The sequence below is a fragment of the Saimiri boliviensis genome, chromosome 8, assembly GCF_048565385.1.
Source record: "Saimiri boliviensis isolate mSaiBol1 chromosome 8, mSaiBol1.pri, whole genome shotgun sequence".
Lineage (NCBI taxonomy): Eukaryota > Metazoa > Chordata > Mammalia > Primates > Cebidae > Saimiri > Saimiri boliviensis.
The window spans coordinates 23,804,585-23,829,903 of NC_133456.1; the positions used below are offsets into that span (position 1 = coordinate 23,804,585).

At 42.4% G+C, this 25,319-nt stretch overlaps 1 protein-coding gene across 4 annotated transcripts in view; it reads left to right on the top strand.

Annotated features, from left to right (window-relative positions):
* The window catches only part of RUVBL1 (RuvB like AAA ATPase 1), a 70,555-nt gene that overhangs the window by 28,838 nt on the left and 16,398 nt on the right, over positions 1 to 25,319 (top strand). For all 4 annotated transcript variants that reach the window (XM_074404167.1, XM_074404168.1, XM_010336885.3 and 1 more), the window contains 5 exons: positions 3,331 to 3,417; positions 10,906 to 11,038; positions 19,320 to 19,471; positions 23,234 to 23,323; positions 24,138 to 24,287. In XM_074404167.1, coding sequence (XP_074260268.1) covers positions 3,331 to 3,417; positions 10,906 to 11,038; positions 19,320 to 19,471; positions 23,234 to 23,323; positions 24,138 to 24,287 — 612 coding nt within the window. The remainder of the gene's footprint in view (positions 1 to 3,330; positions 3,418 to 10,905; positions 11,039 to 19,319; positions 19,472 to 23,233; positions 23,324 to 24,137; positions 24,288 to 25,319) is intronic.

Consider the following 25,319-nt stretch of genomic DNA (forward strand, 5'->3'; position numbering starts at 1 on the left):
CTGATGGAAGCCCGCCCAACTGCGTCCCCTCAGTCTGCAAGGCCCTATTCGCGACACTGGGATACGGGCGGGAAATCAGATCGTTTACGTTTTAGTGTAGTGAGAGACGATAAACGTGTACATCAATAAACAAAATGATTATTTTATCTTGGTGGGATCAGTTACTGCAGGCTTTGTCGGCCACGGTAAGGAAACTGGATTTTATTGCGAACGCAATGGCAGGCTATGAGGCAGTTTAAAGCAGGGAATTGACTAGACTTTAAAAGCTAATTTTGGTTCCCAGGACCCGGGAGCTGAGGGAGAGAAGTGGGAATTATGGAGAAGAGCAATCTGGTTTATTCACCCCTTCAAGCATCCTTTTTGACCATCCCAATTAAATCTACTTTATCTAAGTGCTGGTGATGCCGAGTACTTTCACCTACATCGTTATTTTTTGGCAGATGAAAATATTGAGGGTGGGAGAGGGCACTTCACCTGTATGCTTGACACTCATTTTAGTAATGGTAAAGCTGGGATTTGCACCCACGTGTATTTCTGACTCCCAAATCTGCTCAATGATGATACAGCCACCCTCTCTGCCAGCTGTTCTCTAAGGTCAGAGCCATGCCCCTTGGCCTTTGCAGAGCCTTAGGTTCTACAGAAATCTTCACTTAATACAAAGTTGAGCTACAGCCTCTTAGCCTGATTTTGCTAAATAGAAAGGGCCAAAGAAAAGCCTCAGGTTTCCATTTTGAGCATCATCTTTCCAAAAAAGAAGTGTTTGACCCTGGCTTACTAAGCACCTATTACTGCAAGTAGCTAACATTGTGAGTGCTTTCCCTGTGCCAAACACTGTGCTAAGTAGCTGCGTGTCCATTGCTTTGTCGTATCTAACGTATTGTTGTCCTTTTCCCACTTAAGTATGACAGTTTTCAGACATACAAAAAAAGTTGAAAGTTGAAAGAGTTGTAAATATCTGTGTGCCTAAATTATATAATTAACATTTTGCTATGATGCTTTATCATATATCTGTTCATCTGTCCCTCTCCCAATCCACTTTTACATTTCAAGGTGAATTGCAGGCATCAGTACACTTTGCCCCTACACCCTTTAACATGTGTGTCATTGACTAGTATGAACTATGTTCAGGTGAAGAATTCTGGTTCATAGAGGTCAGGTAAGTAGGGCTAAGGTTACTCAGCTGGTAAGTGGGAGAGCCAGTATTTAAACTCACGTCTGTGTATTTGAACCCAGAGTCCATGCTCTTAACAGATGCTGTAATACCTAAGACACACCTCAGCTACCAGGTTCTTGTATGACTCTGGTCACATCAGTAAACTCCCTGAAAAATGAGAGAGTTAGACTAGGTGATCTTTTAAAATCCCTTCCAGTTCTTTTTCAGTGTTAGACTTCAAGCTTGTCTTACTTGAGAGAAATTGGAGTAGAAACTGAGGGAGAATAGATAGAAGAGGTCCTGGTCTGTAAAATAAAAGCACATATCCAAGGTTTATAAAGTCTTTTCTACCTTGAGTTTCCCAAAGAGCTTCAGTGCTGAGGTTTATGATATGACAGGGTTGTATGGAAAGACCATAGTAGGTTTTTTATCTATTTAAAAATACAGCATCTGGGCCGGGTGCAGTGGCTCACACCTGTAATCCCAGCACTTCGGGAGGCCAATGCAAGTGGATAACCTGAGGTCAGGAGTTTGAAACCACCCTGACCAACTTGATGAAACCCTATTTTTATTAAAAATACAAAAATAAGCCAGATGTGGTGGCGTGCGCCTGTAGTCCCAGCTACTCATGAGCTGAGGCAGGAGAATCACTTGAACCTGGGAGGCAGAGGTTGTAGTGAGCTGAGATCGTGCCTCTGCACTCCAGCCTGGGCGACGGAGCGAGACTCCATCTCAGGAAAAAAAAGAAAAAAGATGTAGCATCTGAAGAATATCTTCAAGGTTCTATTGAGGGCAGTGTGCTTTGGTAACTGAAGTGGAAATAGAATTAGCATACCCACACATTCCTTACATGTTTTTTGAGGGGCTGCCATACGTGTGGAGCCAAGGTACTTGGCAGTCTTGAGGAACAGAAGTAGAGGAGATAAGATGTATTCACAAGGCTCTGGCACTGTGGTCACTGCCCAGTGAGAAGAGCTGTGGCCTTCCATCAGGCAAAGAATGCACCTTTTAGATAGTCTTGTATTCAGTTATTAAATAAAATATAGCGAAGCTTATATTATGTAGTCCCAAGATATAGATGACCAGGAAGTGTAACTTTCTCAGTGTTTTCTCCTTATAGTCAAATATTCTAAAATATATGACAATTCATAGTCCATTTATGTGTATGTATATACACGTGTACTGCAAATGCTTAATAAAATTCAGAGATTTAGAATGTATTTAAAATATACTAACAGATGATAAACGGATGTTTTAATCTTGAGGATTCAAACCATATTCAATGGAATCTAATAGTGCCATAGGTTTAACTTCATATTCAGTATTTACAGTGTTCACTGATGGCCAGGTAGTAGTCTGTGTTATTGATTCTTACCCTTTAGTAGGTTACTTTGGGAATTTGATGAACGCTCTGAATCCTTTCCCTAGAAAAAATGTATATATGCACATATATACAGTTTAGTTCCCAACTTCAAGAGGTATTTGGACACCTGGCATCTATCCCTATACCCTGGGCTAAAAATCAGTGTTCCCACTTGTACTCATACTGTGCATTCTTGACACAGTAACCAGTACCATCTTTTAAAAACAAATAATAACATGACACAGTCCTAAGATCTTTTCAGTGGCTCCCTATCTATTACATGTAGAATAAAATCCAAACTTTACCACAGACTGTAAGTTCCTGTTCTCCATACTGGCCCCTGCCTACCTCTTCAACCTCATCATCCTGGTACTTTTCACTATACTTTGGTCACTGCAACCTTTCTGTCTCTTGGATATGCCAAGCCCGTTCCTGCTTTGGATTTTCTGAATTTGCTGTTTTCTTTTCCTGGCGCACTGACTCTCGCTCCTCTCAGAGCTTCAAATAACAAATTAAATGTCATCAGAAAGACATTCCAGGATCACTTTCTAGCCACTTGCTCTCTCTCATCATTCCCTTTTCTTCATAGTAGTGATAAAGATCACACGTGCGATGTTTGTATGTTTGTCTCCCTCCCTACAAGGCTTTCTGCCTTGCCTCGTTACCCTTGATGCCTAGAACAGTGTCTGCAAGTGCACTGGCACTCAGTGTTAGCTGGATGAGTTTGTAAATTGTATAGGCCAGGGACTGAGTTTTTCCCTCTTGTGAAACATTTTAATATTGATTTATTATTTCTTTCCATTGTGGTGTGTAGGCATGTGGCGTCATAGTAGAATTAATCAAAAGCAAGAAAATGGCTGGAAGAGCTGTCTTGTTGGCAGGACCTCCTGGAACTGGCAAGGTACTCATTTTCTCTCATTTTTTAAATCTACCCAAGAGAATGATCCTAGTGTCTAAGCCAAATTGAATTCATGTCTTAACTAGTCTTTGTTTAGCTAAATGGGTTATATGTATGTTTTTAAAACTAATGTGCAATAATATGATTGTGTATCTAAAATCCATGCTTCTAAAATTCAAATTATCCTGGCCTACCTCCAGAGAAGAGAGAATGAAGTCCTTGGAGGGATCTCATTGTCTCTAGAATTTGTACTTTTATCTCTTTCAAGTCTCTTTTGCTGTGGAAATACATTTCTGTTGGCCTAGGGCTTCATAAAGATCTTCTGAGTGACATCTTATTTGAGGGGACAAAAAAAATGAGTCAGCAAGCTTCATCCAAACGCTAGCTTTACCCATTACTTTTGTGGCTGTGTGAGAGATGAAAAAAGAAAGAAAACAAGAATTAGAGACATGATTTTTATCTTCAAGGGGCTTACAGTCTCTCCAGGGCAGAAAGAAAGGAAATCATGACAGCACAAGAGGACTCAGTATGAATGCTCAGCTCTGAGGTATTGACTAATATTAAATGCAGCTGGAATTTGAGCAGGAGGCAGCGCTGCGGGCTGGTACAGCTGGAAGGGTTGAAACTTGACATTTTCCCTTCAGAGCTGGGAGAGGATTTGGCTTTGTAGGGAAGATAAGGGCCTTTCAGGCAGAGGATACTGTGTGGCTTCTTGGGATTTGTGAGGGGACTGGACAGATACTTGAAACTCACCAGAGTTCCCGATCTGAATTTTACTTGTTCTTCAAAGGGCTTCTTGTTGTAGGCAATAGGAGCTTGGGGTTATGTGTGAAAAGAAATGGGCTTTAAATTCCAGCCCTGGTATTGACTTGCTGTGAGAACTGAGGCAGGTCCCTGAACTTTTCTTTTATTTTTATGTATTTATTTTTTTTTGAGACGGAGTTTCGCTCTTGTTACCCAGGCTGGAGTTGCAATGGCGCGATCTCGGCTCACCGCAACCTCTGCCTCCTGGGTTCAGGCAATTCTCCTGCCTCAGCCTCCTGAGTAGCTGGGATACAGGCATGCACCACCATGCCCAGCTAATTTTTTCCATTTTTAATAGAGACGGGGTTTCACCATGTTGACCAGGATGGTCTCGATCTCTTGACCTCGTGATCAACCCAGCCTCCCGAAGTGCTGGGATTACAGGCTTGAGCCACCACGCCCGGCCGGTCCCTTAACTTTTCTAAGCAAAAACATACTTTACCTATTTCAGGCAGTTACTAAACTGATCATTTGTAAGATAATGACTTGAATTATAATTTTGAAATGATTATTGATTGTGTATCTTATATTGGTCTCTTACAAGAGGAAGAAGTGCTACATTTGTTAATGGTTTTTTCTCTTCCTATATAAAAGCGAATTGTGACAGTTTTTTTAAACTGTGAAGGGCCATACAAATGTGAGCTTCAGTTACCGCTCTGCAGGCAACACTAGCTTGTCCAGTGCATTTATCATTTATTCGCTTGCTATAGCTTATATCTTAGACTTTCTCTTTCCCTCCATTTTTCTTCTTCCTCAAGTAAATAATTTAGAAATTCCTTCTAGAAGTTAGTTGGTGGAAAAGTGTCTCAGGTTTGCATTCATTATGTTGCCCTTGTTTTGAAAGATAGTTATTTTGGCTATATAATTGAGTTGACAGATATTTTCTTCAGTACTATTTCACAGTATTCCTCTCAATGTTATTTGCTCCTTTGGCTTCTGTTGTTTTTGAGAAGTCTAATTTTGAGGGTTTTAGCTTTTCTTTCTGCATTTTTTTTTATTTTTTAAATATATTTTTTATTGCACTTTAGGTTCTGGGGTACATGTGAAGAACATGCAAGATTGTTGCATAGGTACATACATAGCAATGTGGTTTGCTGCCTCCATCCCTATCACCTATATTTGTCATTTTCCCCCATGTTATCCCTCCCCAACTCCCTACCCCGCACTGTCCCTCCCCTAGTCCCCCACAACAGACCTCAGTGTTTGATGCTCCCCTCCCTGTGTCCATGTGTTCTCATTGTTCAACACCCGCCTATGAGTGAGAACATGTGTTGTTTGATTTTCTGTTCTTGTGTCAGTTTGCTGAGACTGATGGTTTCCGGGTTCATCCATGTCCCTAGAAAGGACATGAACTCATTGTTTTTTATGTCTGCATAGTATTCTATCGAGTATATGTGCCACGTTTTCCCTGTCCAGTCTATCATTGATGGACATTTTCTGCATGTTTTTGAGATATTTTTGGTTTTGGTGTTTCACTATGATATGTCAAAGAGTGGATTAATTTTTGTTTATCCTGTTGATGCTAATTGTGCTTCCTAAATCTGAGTATTATGTCTCTGCTCAATTCTGGAAAATTGTCAGCCTTAGGAGAATTGCTTGAACATGGGAGGTGGAGGTTACAGTGAGCCAAGATTGTGCCATTGCATTTCAGCTTGGTTGACAGAGCGAGACTCCATCTCAAAAAAAAAAAAAATTGTTAGCATTATGTCTTCAGCTTTTGCCTTTCTCCATTCTCTGTGTTCTCTACTTCTGGAACTCCAGTGAGACGAAGTTAAGATTGCAGTGGTTTTCAACCTGGGACAGTTTTGCCCTCCCAGGGGACCTTGACAATGTTTGGAGACATTTTTGGGGCGGTGCTACTGGCATCTAGTGGGTAGAGGCCAGGGATGCTGCTAAGCATCCCATAGTGCACAGCGCAGTTGCCATAATAAGGAATTATCTGGCCACAAATATCATGGAGCCAAGCTGAGAAACCTTAGGCCAGAGCTTCTCATTTTGGCCTCTTTGTCTTTTAGCCTCTCATATTTTTTTATCTTTTTGACTCTGCCAAATTATGAGTAATTTCTTTTAGATCTTTGTTCCAGTGTAATTGTCTCTTAAGCTATGATTAAGCTGCTGATTAATCCATTAATTCAACCTATGGAATATTTTTCTCCTTTTGATTTTGAAAAGTTTGGAACCTACAAAAAAGTTGAAAGAATAGTGTAATGAACACCATACCCTATACCTAGATAGCCAGTTGTAAACATTTTGTGACATTTCCTTCTTTAGTTTATTTCTGAACCACTTGAAAGTAAGTTGTAAGGATGTCTTCCTACATGACCACGATGCCATCATCACACTCACTACATTTAACCTTGATATTGCTATTATAGTCCCCCAATTTTTGTCAATTAAAAAATAGATTAGGCCGGGCGCGGTGGCTCAAGCCTGTAATCCCAGCACTTTGGGAGGCCGAGGCGGGTGGATCACAAGGTCGAGAGATCGAGACCAACCTGGTCAACATGGTGAAACCCCATCTCTACTAAAAATACAAAAAATTAGCTGGGCATGGTGGCGCGTGCCTATAATCCCAGCTACTCAGGAGGCTGAAGCAGGAGAATTGCCTGAACCCAGGAGGTGGAGGTTGCGGTGAGCCGAGATCGCGCCATTGCACTCCAGCCTGGGTAACAAGAGCGAAACTCCGTCTCAAAAAAAAAATAGATTAACTAAATTAAAAAAAATTAGGAGTAGAGCCAGGGAGAGAATAGTGTCTCAGGAACCAAGAAAGGAGAACCTTTAAAGAAAGGAGTAGGTAGCCATATGAACTGCGATAGAGAAATCACAAAGATGAAGGAGCCTGGCAGTTCATCATATAATTCCATGAGCAGTTAACAAATGTACTTTCAAAGACAACGAAGTTACATTATTTTAATGAAAAGAGAATATAGATGTTAGAAATTAAAAACATTTTTCCAAGTCATTTCAGTTTTGGGCTTTTTAAAAAACATCAGAATATTACAATGCAATCAAAGATTATACACTGCCTAAATTGTTATAATATCTTTTTTTTTTTTTTAATGATGGGGTTTCACCATATTGGTCAGGCTAGTCTTGAACTCCTGACCTCAGGTGATCCGCCCACCTCAGCCTCCCAAAGAACTGGGATTACAGGCATGAGCCACTGCTCCCGGCTATGTCTTTTTTTTTTTTTTTTTTTTTGAGACGAAGTCTTGCTCTGTTGCCCAGGCTGGAGTACAGTGGTGCAATCTCGGCTCATTGCAGCCTCCACCTCTTGGGTTCAGGCGATTCCCTGCCTTAGCCCCCTGGGTAACTGGGATTACAGGTGCCTGGCTAATTTTTGTATTTTTAGTAGAGACAGGGTTTCACCATGTTGGTCAGGCTGGTCTTGAACTCCTGACCTCAGGTGATCTGCCTCGGCCTCTCAAAGTCCTGGGATTACAGGCATGAGTCCTCTGCGCCTGGCCCCCAGGCGTATTTTGTTATGGCCTACCTTTTCTACTTATGTGTAGCCCTTCAAGGGTCCTGTTTCTATGTTTGTTTTTTTAATTTTGAGGTTTTTTTTTTTTTTGAGATAGTTTGGCTCTGTTGCCCAGCCTGGAGCGCAGTGATCTCGGTTCACTGCAGCCTCTACCTCCTGGGGTTCAGGTGATCCTCCCAGCTCAGCCTCCTGAGTAGCTGGAACTACAGGTGCACACCACCACACCTTGGCTAATTTTTGTAGTTTTTGTAGAGATGGTATTTTGCCATGTTGCCAGGGCTGGTCTTGAACTACTGGGCTCAAGTGATCTGCCCACTTCAGTTTCCCAAAGTGCTGGGATTGCAGGCATGAGCCACCACACTAGGCCCCGGTTTTATTCAGGGGTTTCTATCTAAGTGCTGTACCTTGCTGAGCTTTCCCGTATCCAGAGTCTCCAAACTTTCAAGGCAAGTAGTTTACTGTTCTGGATTTGTTATTATTTATTCATTTCTAGATGTTTTGTAAGAGGAGAGGTTTTCAGTGGATCCAGTGTGCCATATTGTTAGCAGCATATGTCCTTCATTTTTTTTGGTAATATTATATCATTTTCCTCCCAGGAAATAAGATAAGTTCTAAGCACTGTGGTATTACTTTGTAAGTTTGTCCACTCCCTTCCAATGTGTATGAAGGAATTTGGTGACTTCTGCTTAATGGTTTGCTACAGGGTCCCAAAGTTTAGGCAACTTAACTGAGTGACAACAGGAATACTGCTTATTTTAGAGATGCAAATGTGTGGTTCATATGCATGTTCCACTCTTGAGGACCTCACACTGTTAATAATGAGTTTGGGTTTTAGAAAAAGGAGATATTCAGATGAGATTGAAAATAGAGATTTCTTCAACCTTCTTTTGGCAACAGCCTCTTTTTTTGTGCCACTTGTCACTTACATGGGGTGAGTACAAAAAAATAATGGCTTTGAAGATTGGGATTTGCATCCTGATGCTGCTGCTTGCCATTTGACCTTGCGTGTGTTGGTAACTTTTGAGTTTATTTCTCAATCTATAACGTACAAACTAGATGATCAAGGTCATAGGCTAGTTGGGGAGATTTGATGAGGTCAGTGTAGCACTCTGTAGTAGGTGTAGGTATAGTATAGTAGCCGTGTCATATGCTTTCCCTCTTTAAATAGAGGAAACAAATGCATGTGAAGCATTTTTTTAACCAAGTATTTATCATATTTTAAGAATCACTTCTATATTAGGTAAAGGGAGGGAGGGTGCCATGGAATTGGATGTGGTCACTGTCTTTGAAGTTCAAAACTGAGGGTAGGAAATTGGGGCTGGCAGAGATACAAGGAAGAGAAAGAGGTGACTGGGAAGGGAGTGGAGTTTAGGTAGATGGTGATCCTGTCCAGCCTATAGCCCCATGGGGAGTCTGTTGTTACTGTGCTGCTCCTCTTATTGTGCTGTTTCACGTTCCAGGGATATTTTTCCTTTGCTCTTAGAAGAATACCAGTTTTCAAGGTGTCAGCCTTGGGCTCAGAAGTGCAGGTTCCTAATGAGACAGGCAGCGGGGATGAGGGAAATGGCTGGGTGCACTGTGGAGTAGCTGCTATCAGCCCCAGGTGCTCAGCCTTGCTGAAGGTGACCATGAGACTGCAGGCCAAATGGAACCAGGTTGTGGGCAATGAGTTTGGCAGTTGTGATCTAGCCTGGCACTTTAGTAGTTTCATTTGACAGATGAGGAAATGGGGCACCTGAGATTTGCTGAGTGCCCAAGGTCACACTGAAAATTAGTGGCAGATACAGCACTAAATCTTTCTGTTCCTGGCTAGTGCATTTTATACTATACTATACAGTGATTCTCTACCAGATTTTACCACCTCAAAACTATGACCAAAAGGGCATAGAAAAGAAAATCTGAGAGGAATTTTGACTGTTAATTGTAAGACACTGTCTCAGAGTTTCACTTTTTTCTTTAGTAACAAGCTCGTTTTCTTCCTTAGCCCATGTACCTGTGGAGCTGGCCTCACTCATGCTGCTGTTTCAGAGTTGAGAAAAGATGAAAATGGCATTCAGAGGCCATGGCATTGCCTAGTTCTTTACCAACTTTAAAGCATTTGCTTGTCATACTTGACACTTGACCATACATCTGTGAAGTCTGGTTCTGTTTAGCATTTGCCATTGTAATTATCTTACCAAAAATCAATTTGTGGTTCATGCTGAAACCACAGGACGTGTTTAAGTGTAACTTGTTAAGACCAACTCATAGCTTCAAAATCCTACTTGATGCATCCTTCTTCACTCTTTGTGGGCTACGTAACATAAAATGAACATCAGTTCATTCATTCCTTCTTTATTTATTTCTGATGGGTTGTAGATTGGTGTTTTCCTGTAGTTGTAAAAACAGAAAGCGGGTATCTCAAATATCTAGTAGTGTATTCTGGGCAATTAGGTCAAAGCCATGTACTGATATTAAGGGAACAATTTTGGATGACTATAAAGTTGGCTCTTCATATCTGTGGGTTCCTCATGTATAGAATCTGCCAACCACAACAAAAATATTCAGGAAAAAAAACAATAAAAAATAAAAATACAATACTAAAAACAATACATATTTTAAAGATACAATGTAACTATTTACATAGCATTTATAGTAGGTATTGTATGTAATCTAGAGATGATTTAAAGTAACGGGAGGATGTGCATAGTTTATATGCAAATACCCTGCCATTTTATGTCAGGACTTGAACATCCATGGATTTTGGTATCCAGTCCCCAAGGATACTGAGGAATAGACTTTTCTAAGTATGATAATATGATCTTTGGAGTCCTGCTGCCAGAGGTTAAATCTGCACTGCATTTTCTGGATCATAGTACTTATGTTGTGTTATTTAATGTCTCTCAGTTTCTCATTTGCAAAATGGGGAGAATACTAGTGTCTACCTCATAGGCTGGTTGTGAGGGTCATGTGAGGCATTTGGAGTTGGGCCTACGCTGGGCGAGTCTGAGTGAATGGTACCTTGTAATTATGGGGATGATTGGAGAACCATTTATGATATAAATTGACTGTCCTCAAAAGTCATCAAATGTTTATTGTGTGAAACATGCCAAACGGTAGGACTAGATATTTAGCTGTTCCTGGTTCCTGGTGGTTCTGTAGCATGTGTTTCTGAATTGTCGTGTTTTCAGGACTGTGAACTGTGTTTCCGTTGCTTTCTTCTACAGACGGCTTTGGCTCTGGCTATTGCTCAGGAACTGGGTAGTAAGGTCCCCTTCTGCCCAATGGTGGGGAGTGAAGTTTACTCGACTGAGATCAAGAAAACAGAGGTGCTGATGGAGAACTTCCGCAGGGCCATTGGTAAGTAGTGTCACATTTGTGGGAGGAGTTGGTCTCCCTTCCTGAAGCCTGTGCACGGAAGCCTCTTTGTGGTGAAGATGCCTTTATGACTGGTATTTGTGGCACTGCTATTTTTCTTTTGGCATTTAGTAGTGCATTACTTTTCAAACAAAACAAAACCCCAACTTTTCTAATTGAAGTACATTAGCAATTGGAGCAACTATGGACCCTAGCTGTGAGCTTGGGCTTCTTCATGTAATAGATGTGTCTAAAAGTGTGTGTGTGTGTGTGTGTGTGTGTGTGTGTGTGTGTGTGTGTTTTAATGAGTCATATTTTCCTGGAAGCATTATTTGCCGTTAAAGATGACTATCCACTGAAAAGGTTTTGGACTCAAGCTGGAATCTTTGTGTGCCATATGGCCAGAATGCCCCTGGTCCTGGATGGCGAGCCAGAAGAGTTCTGGCCTGTCATAGAGTGAGGAGGCTGTGTGGGACTGGCAGAGCTTTGAGGCTTATGGTGCCAAACTCCTAGGGCCTGTATCTGTCATAGTGAGTGCCTGCGATGAACCAGGCCTTCCCTCCCCTGAGGGGAGATTATCAATGACATTTCGCATTTGAAGAAACAGTCTCAGAAAGTTAAATAACTTGCTAATGACCCAGTTAGTTAGTGGCAGAACTAGTTTGATCTGACACCCGTCTCATTTCTAGAGCCGTTGCTCTGAAGATTTGCTCTGAGAAGAAAATGGCTTCTTTCTCGAATTGCCTTTTGCCAGCTGGGACTTCTGGGGCAGTCTCTGGCCCCATTTCTGCTGGTACAGCACTGGGAAAATCCTAGTTTCCCTCAGATCTGCTTATGGAAATAGCTTCTTTCTTTTAACTGTTGCATTAAAGTCCAGTTATTAAGTCATTTCTGTTTTTTGAACATTTAGATTTATTTTCAGCTTTTACTCTTAAAAACAAGGCTGCTAGGAACATGCTTTTATGTGTCTCTGTGTACATGTATGAGTACGTGTCTAGGATTTGCCTGCTGAGTTGTGGGTTACGAACACTAGTCAGAGTACCTGTACCAGTTTCCAGGCTCTTTCATTGTCAAACCAAAGTAAGTATTCTTAAGAAGGAAATTTACCAGAAAACTTTGAGGAAATGATGAAACTTTAAGACTGATGAAGTTTAGTTTTGGAGTAAGATCAGGTAGGGCTATGGGCCATGGTTAAGGCTTTGGATTTTACAGTGAACAAAAGGAGAAGCAGTTGGAGAGTGCTGATATCTGGGCTCTGGTTTTGCTTTTACCAGACCCCTCTGGCTGGGGTGGGAGTGGGAGTAGACAGTAAGGAGGGTAAGGGCAGAGAGGAGTCTGAGCAGGACAAAGTGGTGGCTTGGATCAGGGTGGTGGCAGCGGAAGTGCAAAGTGGTTGGATTCTGGGTAAGTTTGCATGATAGAGCTGACAAGATCTCTTAAAGGGTTAGATGTGAGGCTAAAAGAAAGAGAGGAGTCGAGGAAAATTCCTAGGTTTGGCCATTTTTGGAGATGGGGAAGAATGGGAGGGAGCAGGTTGGGTGTTTTACTCAGTGTCTCCCGGGGATACAATGGTCAGTGTTTATCTTTGTAGACACAGTTCCTGGCATATAGTGGACTTCTGAGTGAGTGAAAGAAGTGGGTAGACTTTGAGGCAGTTAGAAAACAGAAGTCTTTAGCTAAAAAATATGCCTGGCTGGCTGGGCACAACAACTCACACCTGTAATCCCAGCACTTTGGGAGGTCGAGGCTGGCATATCACGAGGTCAAGAGATGGAGACCAGCCTGGCCAACATGGTGAAACCCCATCTCTACTAAAAATACAAAAATTAGCCGGGTGTGATGGTGCGCACCTGTAGTCCCAGCTACTCAGGAGGCTGAGGCAGGAGAGTCACTTGAACCCGGGAGGCGGAGGTTGTGGTGAGCTGAGATCGTGCCACTACATTTCAGCCTGGTGACAGAGCGAGATTCCATCTCAAAAAAGAAAGAAAGAAAAGGAACCATATGCCTGACCTATAGACATGTGTTGTTTAGTTTATGAAGTATTTTTTAAAAAATCAATTTGAAACTAGTTGTCAATAGCAATAGGAAAGTGTCATCAAGTGGTCATTTCTGCCTTCTTGAAGCAACTTTTATTCTCACAGCCACAGCAGGTGGAGCTGAGTGGGTCCTTCTGACTAGGTCCCCTTAAGCATTGAAGTTTATGGCTATGATAAACCAGAGAGATTATGAACTGTGTCCAGAGGCTGTTTTATGTTACTTTCAATAGATTTATTTTTATTTACTTATTTTTTTAACATTTCCTCACTGCCATGATTTGAATATTTTTAAAACTGTGAAGTATTTCTGACTGGAAATATTTTATTTTTACCCTGAAATATTGGATTTTTTTGTGTGCCTATTTTAATTATTTTATTATGTTTTAGAGCCATTGGTCTCACTATGTTGCCCAGGCTGGCCTTGAACTCTTGGGGCTCAAGTGATTCTTCCACCTCAGCCTTCCAAGTAGCTGGGGCTATAGCACCCACCATCATGCCTGACTTTGGTGCCTATATTATTTAATTTATTTATTTTTAAAACATTTTTCTATTTTAAAGTATTTTTTAGAGACAGGGTCTCACTCTGTTGTCCAGGCTAAAGTGTAGTGGTTTAACCACAGCTCCCTACAGCCTCAACTCCTTGGGCTCAGGAGATTCTCCTGCCCCAGCCTCCCAAGTAGCTAGGACTGCAGGTGCATACCGCTACGCCCAGTTAATTTTTAAAAAAATTTACATAGGCCAGGTGTGGTGGCTCTTGCCTGTAATCCCAGCACTTTGGGAGGCCGAGGCGAGTGGATCATCTGAGGTCAGGAGTTCAAGACCAGGCTGTCCAACATGGTGAAACCCTGTCTCCACTAAAAATACAAAAAATTAGCTGGCATGGTGGCACACGCCTATAATCCCAGCTACTTGGGAGGCTGAGGTAGAATTGCCTGAACCAAGGAGGAGGAGGCTGCAGTGAGCCAATATTGTGCCATTGCACTCCAGCCTGGGCAACAGAGTGAAACTCTGTCTCAATAAAAACAAAAACAAAAATAGGCCGGGCGCAGTGGCTCACGCCTATAATCCCAGCACTTTGGGAGGCTAAGGCCAGTGGATCATGAGGTCAAGAGATTGAGACCATTCTGGCCAACATGGTGAAACCTCGTCTCTACTAAAAATACAAAAATTAGCTGGACTTGGTGGCTCGTGCCTGTAGTCTCAGCTATTTGGGAGCTTGAGGCAAGAGAATTGCTTGAACCCGGGAGGCGGAGCTTGCAGTGAGCTGAGATCGTGGCACTGCACTCCAGAGTGGCGACAGAGCGAGACTCTGTCTCAAAAAAAGAAAAAAAAATTATGTAGAGAGGCCAGGCATGGTGGCTCACACCTGTAATCTCAGTACTTTGGGAGGCAAAGGCAGGCAGATTCCTTGAGCTCAGGAGTTCGAGACCAGCCTGGGCAACGTGGGGAAATCCTGTCTCTACAAAAAATACAAAAATTAGCTGGATATGGTGACATGCACCTGTAGTCCCAGCTACTCGGAAGGCTGAGGTGGAAGGATCACCTGAGCCTGGGAAGTGAGGCTGCAGTGAGCTGAAATCATACCACTGCACTCTAGCACAGGCAACAGTGAGACCCTATCTCAAACAAATAAACAAAAAAAATTGGGAGACTGAGACATGAGAATCACTTGAGCCCGGGAGGCGGTGGTTGTAGTGAGCTGACATTGTGCCACTGCGCTCCAAGCTTGGGCTACAGAGTGAGACTCTGTCTCAAAAAAAGAAAAAAATTATTTTTGTATAGATGGGGTCTCGCTGTGTTGCCTAGGTAGTCTTGAACTCCTGGCCTCAAGTAATTCTCTCACCCTGACCTCCCAGAGTGCTGAGATTACAGGAGTGAGCCACTGCACCTATCCCAGTGCCTATTTTAAACAGAGATATTACAGATTTATAAAGAAGCATGAAAAACATTAATTAATTATGAAGTAAAGGCTTATAAAATCACCAGGAAGGAACAGAGCACAGCCAGCACCTCAGACATGTGTCCCTCCCTGGTCATAACCCCTTCTTCTCCCAGTTGGGACCCATAATGTACCATAATTGCGTGGGAATGGCTTATGTGATCATCATAACCTTGTACACCCATGTGTGTATGTCTAAACCATGGGGCTTTAATTTTGCCCCTTTTAAACTTTATTTAAATGGAACTTTATCTTAATTTTGCCCTTTTTAAACTTTATCTAAGTCATACTTTATATGTTTCTTGTGTCTTGCTTCTTTAGCTCAGCATCTGTGGTGAGGTTCAGCCCATGTAATTATATGCAGTGTATTTTGTGGATTTTTACATTGTGTCCTGAGTAGCAGTGGAAATGACTCACAGGATTCCTTTAAGGTTTAAAATCTTTCTGAGTATTTTTTCTTATTTAAACATGTGCCCATGGTTTTACTTAACTCATAATACGGATGAGATGAACAGTAAGATGTTACAGCTAGTTCAAATATCTTAGTACTTTTTTTTTTTTTTTTAATTGAGGCAAGGTCTCACTCTGTCACCCAGGCTGGAGTACATGGCATGATCTTGGCTCATTGCAATCTCTGTTTCCTGGGCTCAGATGATCCACCTGCCTTGGCCTCCCAAAGTGCTAGGATTATAGGCATGAACTGCCGTGGCTGGCCCCTGAGTACTTTTAAAATGTTATTTCTATTTATTTAAAAAAATGTGTTTCTGACATTGATAAAATCTGTGAAAACTAGCTTTTGCATGGGTATATGTGTTTGCATTGCTTAAAGGTAACTTAAATGCTTTAAAATTCAGAAAAATAGAGATAAGTTACCTTGGCATCTGTTTTATAATTCGCCGTTTTTGAGGGGAGGGGACAGTATCGTTCTCTTGATGGTAGCAAGGTGAAGAGAAATTTCTTGATCCTACCAGAGAATAAAAAGGCAGGCCATTGACTATCTTCAAAAAGGAACCCTGCCCATCTTCCTCTGCCTTTGAATTCCTGTGAAGTTGGGAGAGGGGGTGGGGAGGAAGCAATAAGCTAACCAGAAATAAAAAGCAGGGAGTCTGTGCTGTGCTATTTCCTTGATGTGATGAAGGTCCCCGTCAGGGATTTAGAAACCTGAGCCAGCAGATGAAACCTGTGTCATTTGTGTTGTCGTTGCCAGAGATAGCGCCAGCTCAGCCCCTTTCCTGGCTAACAGCCGGTTTCATTGTCCGTCAGCCATGTCCCCCGACTGCCTGTCAGCGCAGAGTAACTTCTAAACAAATGTGGGGGCTAGTGAGAGATGGGAATGTCTTTCTTCCCCTCCTTGAGGAATTTCATCCCACATTCATCTAACAGTAAATTTAAGTAAGCATTCCATTTGAAGGAATTTGTCACTGTGGGATATAAAATGTTTGATTTTAAAAAATCAAAGTTCACTTTAAAGGTACAGGGTTTTCCAGGTTTACCACAATCTTCTGATACGTTTATGTTGTTTGGAAAATTTTTGTCTAAGATTAATATTCAGGAACTAAGAATTTGGTAAAGCACAAATGAAACGGGTCTTCTCTTTTGGGGCTATTCCAAAACTTCCATTTATAAGCTATCAGATGGAATGAAGGTAGAGTAAAACTTTTCCTTAACTTTAATATCTGAGAGTCTTTGTCCTGACTGGGTTTCTGGGGTAAAGAAGGCAAATAGCCCAATGATAAGATAATGACCACATTTAAAAGTGGGAAGTTACTGAGCGTACCTGACACCATAGGTAGTGTTTCTTAGTGCCATTGGGATATTTCCATATCAGAACAGAGGTAGCTTAATGGTGAGGACATCAAATCCTTATTGAGCCTCCCTGCCATCAGAACTAGCTTACGTCTCCACATTTGTGAGAATAGTTTTTCACTTATTCTTTAGATAACTGTATCTCAACTGTGTCTATACTTTGGAATCATGGGGGGAATTTCAAACTAATAGTGATGGCAGGGCCCCATCCCCTGAGATTTGGAAGCAAATGGTCTGGGTACAGCCAGGGCATGATTCATTATAGGGACTTCTCAGGTGGACCTAAAGATTGAGAACCATGACCACAAGCTCCAGCAGAGGTTTAGAGTAGTGTTTCCTAAACTTAGGCCATCAATGGTCTTACTTCACCGAGTCTCACTGGTATTATTTACTTAAAAAATTTTTTTTAAAGCAGACTTGGTAATTTTGTGCATATATACAGAAAAGTGTACAGAACATAAATACATAAGTAGGTGGATTATCATAAAGTGAAAACCCATGAAATCAGCAGCTGATCAAAAAAGGGAATGTTGCCAGAACTCCAAAGTACCCTTCATGTTTACTCCCAGTTGCCATCCTTCCTTTCCTAAGTTAATGGTAATCTTGATTTCTAACAGTATGCTTCAGTTATGCCTGGCTTTTAGTGTTGAGGTTGAGGGTGTTATGGTGATACCGGCTATAACATTACATGGCTGGCTCCTAGAGTTCTCAGGCCATTACCATATAGAACATGTAAATCAGGCATCCCCAAACTTTTTACACAGGGGGCCAGTTCACTGTCCCTCAGACCATTGGAGGGCCGCCACATACTGCGCTCCTCTCACTGACCACCAATGAAAGAGGTGCCCCTTCCTGAAGTGCGTCGGGGGGCCGGATAAATGGCCTCAGGGGGCCACAGTTTGGGGACGCCTGAAAATGTATCTGCAGGTTTGTTTCTTGAGTATTATTAATACATGGTCTGCCTAATGACAATCCCTTCACCCTTAATGACTTCATTCATCTATTCACTGTGCCTGCTGATGTGCTAGGCCCTTAGCTCAGGTATGGACAGACTGCAGAGGGGTAGGCAAGGTCTGCAAGTTATTGCATTGCTGTGTGCTGTGCTATGCCAGTGCAAACACAGGTCACCATGGGGGCAATTTGAAGGATGTGGGAGAAAAGAAAGATGTGTCAAAGGGGAGAGGATGAGTTTTAAACTGAGACTGTAAGGAGGAGTTGCCTAAGCTAAAAAAAAAACAAAACAAAATAGTGCTTCAGGAAGCTGTGCCATTATATGTAAAAGCATATAATGAACATAAGATCATGTTCTAAAAATTAATTTAATAATGATTCTTGGATAATAAACAATTGTTTATTAAAGAGCTAATATGGATGATGTTTAGAATTAGGAGAGACATTTGCCTTTATTTGCAATATTCTAATATAAGGTGCTTTGGAAATTGGTTCTATTATCACCTTAAAAAAATTATAGAGCAGCCAGGCATGGTAGCTCATGCCTATAATCCTAGCACTCTGGGAGGCTGAGGTGGGCAGATCACCTGAGGTCAGGAATTCAAGCCCAGCCTGGCCAACGTGGAGAAACCCCATCTCTACTAAAAGTCCAAAAAAAAAAAAAAAAATTAGCCAGATGTGGTGGCGCACACCTGTAATCCCAGCTACTCGGGAGGCTGAGGTAGGAGAATCACTTGAACCCGGGAGGTGGAGGTTGCAGTGAGCCGAGTTCTCACCATTACACTCCAGCCTGGGTGACAGACCAAGACTATCTCAACAAGAAAGAGAGAGCAAGAGAGAGAGAGAGAGAGAGAGAGAGAGAGAGAGCGAGAGAGAGCGCAACAGAAAGAGAGAGAGAAAGAAAGAAAAAGGAAGGAAGGGAGAGAGGGAGGGAAGAAGGGAGAGAGGGAAGAAAGAAAAATTGTAGAGCAACACATTGTAAATAATGCATGACGACTGGGTATTTCTTCTTGGGGTATGCAGTGAGAGTCAGCTAGAGGGCCATAACACCTGGCAGGGTGGAGTGTTCCCCACTGTTGACATAGACACCTAATTATTTTAGTATGCCCTGCTCAGGCTTGATAGTGTCAGAGGGTGTGTAGTGAGTTATTCCATTGGTTTTAAGATTTCCTTTGAGAGTCAGAAATGCAGGAAACAAGGCTACAGGAGTTTTGATAGCCACTGTTCTGGTGGAATAGAATAGTGTGGGTTCAGAGACTAAAGCCTAAAGCTAAATTTCACCCCCGTGGAAATGGAGCAGGCAATTTTGAGAATTATAACTTGTCTGTCTAGTTCTGGATTTGAATCTAGAAAGTTCCCTTAAAAAGTTGCATTTCTAATAGTACCTCTAATTTACATTTATATGTTTGTATTGCCTTTTTACCCATCATGACACCTGGAATGTACATTATTAAGGTTGATTTGTCAGTTCTGGTGACACAGAAGTTTTGGGCTCTCAGAATAAGAGAGAAGATTCTGCCTCTCACCATGGCCCCTCTGCCACCTCTTCCAGGGCTGCGAATAAAGGAGACCAAGGAAGTTTATGAAGGTGAAGTCACAGAGCTAACTCCCTGCGAGACAGAGAATCCTATGGGGGGATATGGCAAAACCATTAGCCACGTAATCATAGGACTCAAAACAGCCAAAGGAACCAAACAGTTGAAAGTGAGTACATGTTTGTGGCCTCTTTTCTCTTGACTCTTCCAGCACTCTGTGGCTTTGGGCAGGTGTTGTAACCTCTCTGCATCCCAGTCTTCTGACCTGTGCACTGCAGGTATTGATTTCTCACAGAACTGGTTGAGGGTATTGTGTGTATAAAGCAGTACCTAGCATAGGGCTTGCACATAGGAGGACTCAAGGAAGATAACTGTTTTCTTAGTAACTCCTAGGAAACTGTTCATGTTAAAACATGAGCTGTGTGGTTAAGTCGAGAAACTGCCTCTGCCATCCCATGTTCCATATTACCATGTGTCAAAGACCCTGGGCTGGGTCTGAACCTGGGCATTAATTTTTCCAGTTATTAGTGCTCATGTCATAGAAAGAAACAGCATTGAGTAATCAAATAAGAGTTGTATAAAGATGATGGATGGACTTCCTAGGGGCCACACACAGAATCCTGACTGGAGTCGCTTGTGTCAGGAACCTGTCATCATGCCAGTGGTTGGTTCTACTCAGTACAGGGCTTTGTGGAGAGGCCAGAATGGTGACACTGGATAGCCCTCAAAGGCACTCCTCAGCCACCTGTCCTGTAAGTCTTTAGGATGGAGGCAGTAGAGTTCCTAGGGAAGTTTTGGAGTCTAAGTCCTAAAGGAAAACCCTGGCTTTGCTACTTACAACTGTGTAGCATTAATCTCTGAGTAGTAGTTTCTTTATCTGTTGAATGGGAATAATAATTGTCTGTCTTTCAGAGTTATGGCTTTGGGTGTGGCATCTAGTTGCCTAATGAATGATAGCTGTTAATGTTATCATGAGAGCCTTCACTTAGAGAAATGGAGCAGTCCGGATTTTAGGCTTTGCTTTATTATTAATAAATATTATCATTATAGCTCTCAATTATTGTACGTGCCAGGCCTTGGACTAAGTGCTTCAACAAATATTTATTGTTATTCATAACTTTTTATGTGTATATGTTTGCATATGTGATTGTGTGTTATGTATAATTTCCCTCATGTTACAGATGAAGGCTCATAAAGAGGTTACATGGTTATCCTGAGATCATCAAGCCAGTCAGGTGGCAGAGCTGACCCTCTGAGCCCTAAGCTTTGTGCTGTCTGCCGGCCAATTTGCTGTGTGACCTTTGGAAGTCAGTTGAGCTCTCTGGGACTCAGTTTTCTCATCTATAAACTGCAGGAGATTGACCATATAATTTCTTCATCTTTATTCTGTTCTACGATTTTATGGTTCTTTGATTCTCTAAGGTTGTTTCTTGGTCACTGCTTTATGGAGATCATAAAAATGTCACTTCTTCCAAGGGCCATTTTTCTTTTCCTAACAGGGTTTCCCTCTCAGGAGCTTGCCTCTGCAAATATCTCTTTTATACCTACCCTCGTTGCTTCCATTCTAAATTAATTAGATTTCTCAGTAGCATCTGCCACCTTTCCAGTAATTACATCTTCAGTCAATTCATTTGAGAAATTAACCGGTATAAAAATGCTCGAGGCAAAAAGTATATTCTCCAATGTAGGACAGATAAAATAAGGCATACAGTTTAAATTTCAACTATTTGTAATGTTACTTTGTACAGTTTCTTTACAAAAGTAATGTAGAGGAGAAGATGAATTTTTTCTTCCAAAATGAATACTTAGGTACTTTTAGAATATGTACAAAATATTTGGTTAGAAGGCGCTCAAGTACTTGGTGGATATTCAAGTCTGAAGGACTCTTCTGAGTCCTAACAACGAGAACGCCATTAGTAATCCTGACCCCTTCCTGCGAGACCTTACCTGGGGGTCTTAGCCACCATTGTCTTTAGGCTCCAAGGCTCCCAGCAGTTCTGCCAGGGGCTGCCTGTCCCCACCCAGTCAAGGAGAGGCAGAGCCCTGGGTTCGCTGCTGAGGTGTTGGTTTTTTTTTTTTTTTTTTTTTGAGACGGAGTTTCGCTCGTTACCCAGGCTGGAGTGCAATGGCGCAATCTCGGCTCACCGCAACCTCCGCCTCCCGGGTTCAGGCAATTATCCTGCCTCAGCCTCCTGAGTCGCTGGGATTACAGGCACGTGCCACCATGCCCAGCTAATTTTTTTGTATTTTTAGTAGAGACGGGGTTTCACCATGTTGACCAGGATGGTCTCGATCTCTCGACTTCGTGATCCACCCGCCTCGGCCTCCCAAAGTGCTGGGATTACAGGCTTGAGCCACTGCGCCCGGCCGAGGTGTTGGTTTTTTAAAAGCTTTATTGAGATAGCATTTTAAATAAAATTCACCCGTTTTAAGTATACAATTTCAGGATTTTTTTTTTTTTTTTTGAGACGGAGTTTCGCTCTTTTTACCCAGGCTGGAGTGCAATGGCGCGATCTCGGCTCACCGCAACCTCCGCCTCCTGGGTTCAAGCAATTCTCCTGCCTCAGCCTCCCAAGTAGCTGGGACTACAGGCGTGGGCCACCATGCTCAGTTAATTTTTGTATTTTTGGTAGAGACGGGGTTTCACCATGTTGACCAGAATGGTCTCGATCTCTTGACCTTGTGATCCACCTGCCTCGGCCTCCCAAAGTGCTGGGATTACAGGCATGAGCCACCGCGCCCGGCCTACAATTTCAGGATTTTTAATGTATTTTCACAGTTGTACAATCACCACAATCTTAATTTCAGAATATTTTCATCACCCCAGAAAGAATCCTCCTGCTCATTTACAGTCATCCCCATTCCCACTATAGCCCTCAGCAACTATTAGTCTACTTTCTGTTGCCTTCTTTGGAACTTTTTATATAAATGGGACATATAGTATGTGGTTTTATTTTGTTGTTGTTTCTGGCTTCTTTCGCCAAGCCCTGGGTTTTTACTTTTTAATTTTGTTTGGGGAAAAGTTCAAGTATTTTTTCACCGTAGCTATGTTATATAACATAGCTCTCCATGAGCTGCAGGAGATCAACCATGAAGACCTTGAGAAACTTGTGTTTAACCACAGAATCCTTACAAAGGCAGCTATCCTAGAATATTAATCACTGAGGGTCACTAGAATCTAGATAAAAGTAACAGCTCCCCAAATCTGCCTATTTCCTTTCCTGGAGCTATAAGCAGGCAGGCCCAAGAGCACAAACTCTGAGATGTGAATTAAAAGACTTGGGAAAGATTCTGGTTTATGCTTTTTGTTGAATTACTGTATACATCTGTGATTGCACCTGATTGCTGTTGTATAGATGAGCAAACTTAGGCTCTGAGAACCTTATCCAAAATCATAGGCCCTGCAAGATGCCAGCCTTGAGATTGGTAAGCAGGTGCTGGCAGGTGCTTTAGTTGTGGAAAGTTCCACGCCTCCCCCGCCACCAGGTGAGGCAAATGAAGGAGTGAAGCAGGGATAATGATCTCAAAAGGAGTGATAGGGCCTGTGGTCCTATGGACGGTGTGGGCCGGGCCCGTCCCAGGGCAGCCAGGACCATCCTTATAAAAACCTTGCTGCCAGTTTACAGCCTCTGGAGTGAAGAGAAAGAGGAGAGTAGGTGTCCCATGTGTCCCTCTCGTGCCTGTCACGTAGGAACACAGGCTTGCTGGTCCCCCTCCTCTCTCCCTGGTGTGGTTAGTCCCCCAGCCAGTCTCTCTTGTGGTACTCACACATTCACACTCCTGCAGGTCCCAGTATACACGGACATGCAAAATATTCTCCACACACCTACTGACTACCTCAGATCCCTTATGGAAATGTACTTTACAGGGTGTCAGAAGGAAATGGAATATGTATTACACTTCTCTGATTTAATTTTTTTTTTTTTTTAAGCTGGATCCCAGCATTTTTGAAAGTTTGCAGAAAGAGCGAGTAGAGGCTGGAGACGTGATCTACATTGAAGCCAACAGTGGGGCTGTGAAGGTAATGCCTTCTTTGGGACACAGCGTTGTCCCTTATTTGTTTGCCATGAGAAGACCTAGGCGACAAGAGAGTTGCTTTCTTCAGAGGGTGTGGGGTGTGTGGGGAGGGGCTGGTGTCTGTTGTGAGGCTGATGGAAGGTCAATTAGTGACCCTTTATGTATAATAAAGTTTGCCTTCCCTTTATCTTCATTCTTTAACCTTCTCATGATTAAAACAGACAGTCTCTTAGAAAAAATACTAAAACCTGTTTAGAGGGGGAGGACAGGGTGAGAAACCAAAAACAACTTTAGTCATTTTCAAATTGAAATGTGCAGTGTATTTAATCTTCCTTTTATCTCTTTGGTATTTTCTTCCCAAGATATATGCATGTGGGAAGGAACGCTGCATTCGTTGGCATTCTTTTCTATCTGATTTTCAGGGTCCTGTACAGTGTTCCTCACTGTTTAATGGATGGGCATAATACTTGATATCATACAATAAATCACCCACCTACAAAAGAGTCTGAGCAGCTCCTCCGCCTCCAGTTAATCTACTGGATTTGCCCTTTATCAGGATTGCATACAGTTAAAAGAAAGAAGGGGAAAAGGATTTTGGGAGAAAGTATCAGGTGTTTTTCAATCCAGTTTTTGGAGCCCAGCGATGAGCAGATAGCTCCCTTCTCTTGGCAGCAGGGGAGTGGGGCATATTTGGAGTTTGTCAAGTAAGCTATCAGGCCCGCAGTGGGAACTGAGACCTTTATCTTACTTAGCCCTGTGCCATTTGGGGACTTGGCAGTGAAAACTCACCAGGCACTCACGTTTCTCTCTTTTTGCAGAGGCAGGGCAGGTGTGATACCTATGCAACAGAATTTGACCTTGAAGCTGAAGAGTATGTCCCCTTGCCAAAAGGGGATGTGCACAAAAAGAAAGAAATCATACAAGATGTGACCTTGCATGACTTGGATGTGGCTAATGCGCGGCCCCAGGTACTGCTTGGACGCCTGTGTGACCTGGCACACTAGCCCTTTTGTATGTGCATAGAGGTCTGGGAATGAATTGTCAGAGTCTTGCTGCCTATCTTGAGGCAGACGGTCCTTTTCTATTTGTAATGTTCAGCAATTAACATCGACATGAGCTACGAGGGACTCCTTTGTTCCCATTCAAATGCTCTAGTCACAGATGATTTCTTGTGTATTGTTTCTTATCCCAGCCTAGACTCTGGCCCTGAGCTAGCCAGCTTCCTCTGTGGCTTTGCTCCAGCAGTGGGCTCACGCCTGGGGTTCTCTGGGTGTTAATGGCAGGAGGGCAGGAGAGTTCTATGAGCCCTTTACAGGATTTTAGAAAGCCTGACAAAGCTCTTTCTTTCCCCCTGCTTAGCAAAAGCCACATTGTTTTTAAGCTTTGAGCTGGTACTGTTGTCTGCTTCTCATGCAGATGGATACTTATACCTTGACTAATAAAAATGTAGGAAAGGATTTTATCACTTTATGACACTTCTAGGAAATGTGTGATTAAAAGAAACAAGACACCAACTATTTCCTGTTGATGGTCTTCCAGTTTGGTTTCATCTTCATCCTGAAAGACACACCTCTTCACTATTAGGGAATAGTTTGTTTTCTGATTTGAAATTTGATCCGTGTGTGTTTTGTTCCTTGGAGCTTTGGTCAAGAGATTACTGAAGACTCAACTTGGACCAACAGGTCCTCTTGGTTGGTGAAATGGCCATCCCCAAACTGACCTTCTGGGAGCCCTTGACCGAGCAGAGTGCTGGGCTGGGAGTCAGAAGTCAGGAAACGTGTTGCTCCATCACTGACTGCTTGGTTGATTTGTCACTTTGGGTCTCTGAGTTTTCTGTGATTTAGGTTTCTGATTTTGAGTTTCCTCCTACCTGGCAAGGCTGTTTTGAGAACCAGGCAGGAAACGTTGCTGCCTTTAGCTATTCAGCATTTAGTGAGCACCTCTGTGTCCCAGGGCCTGGTAACCAACAGGTGCTCACTAAATGCTGAACAAATGACCAA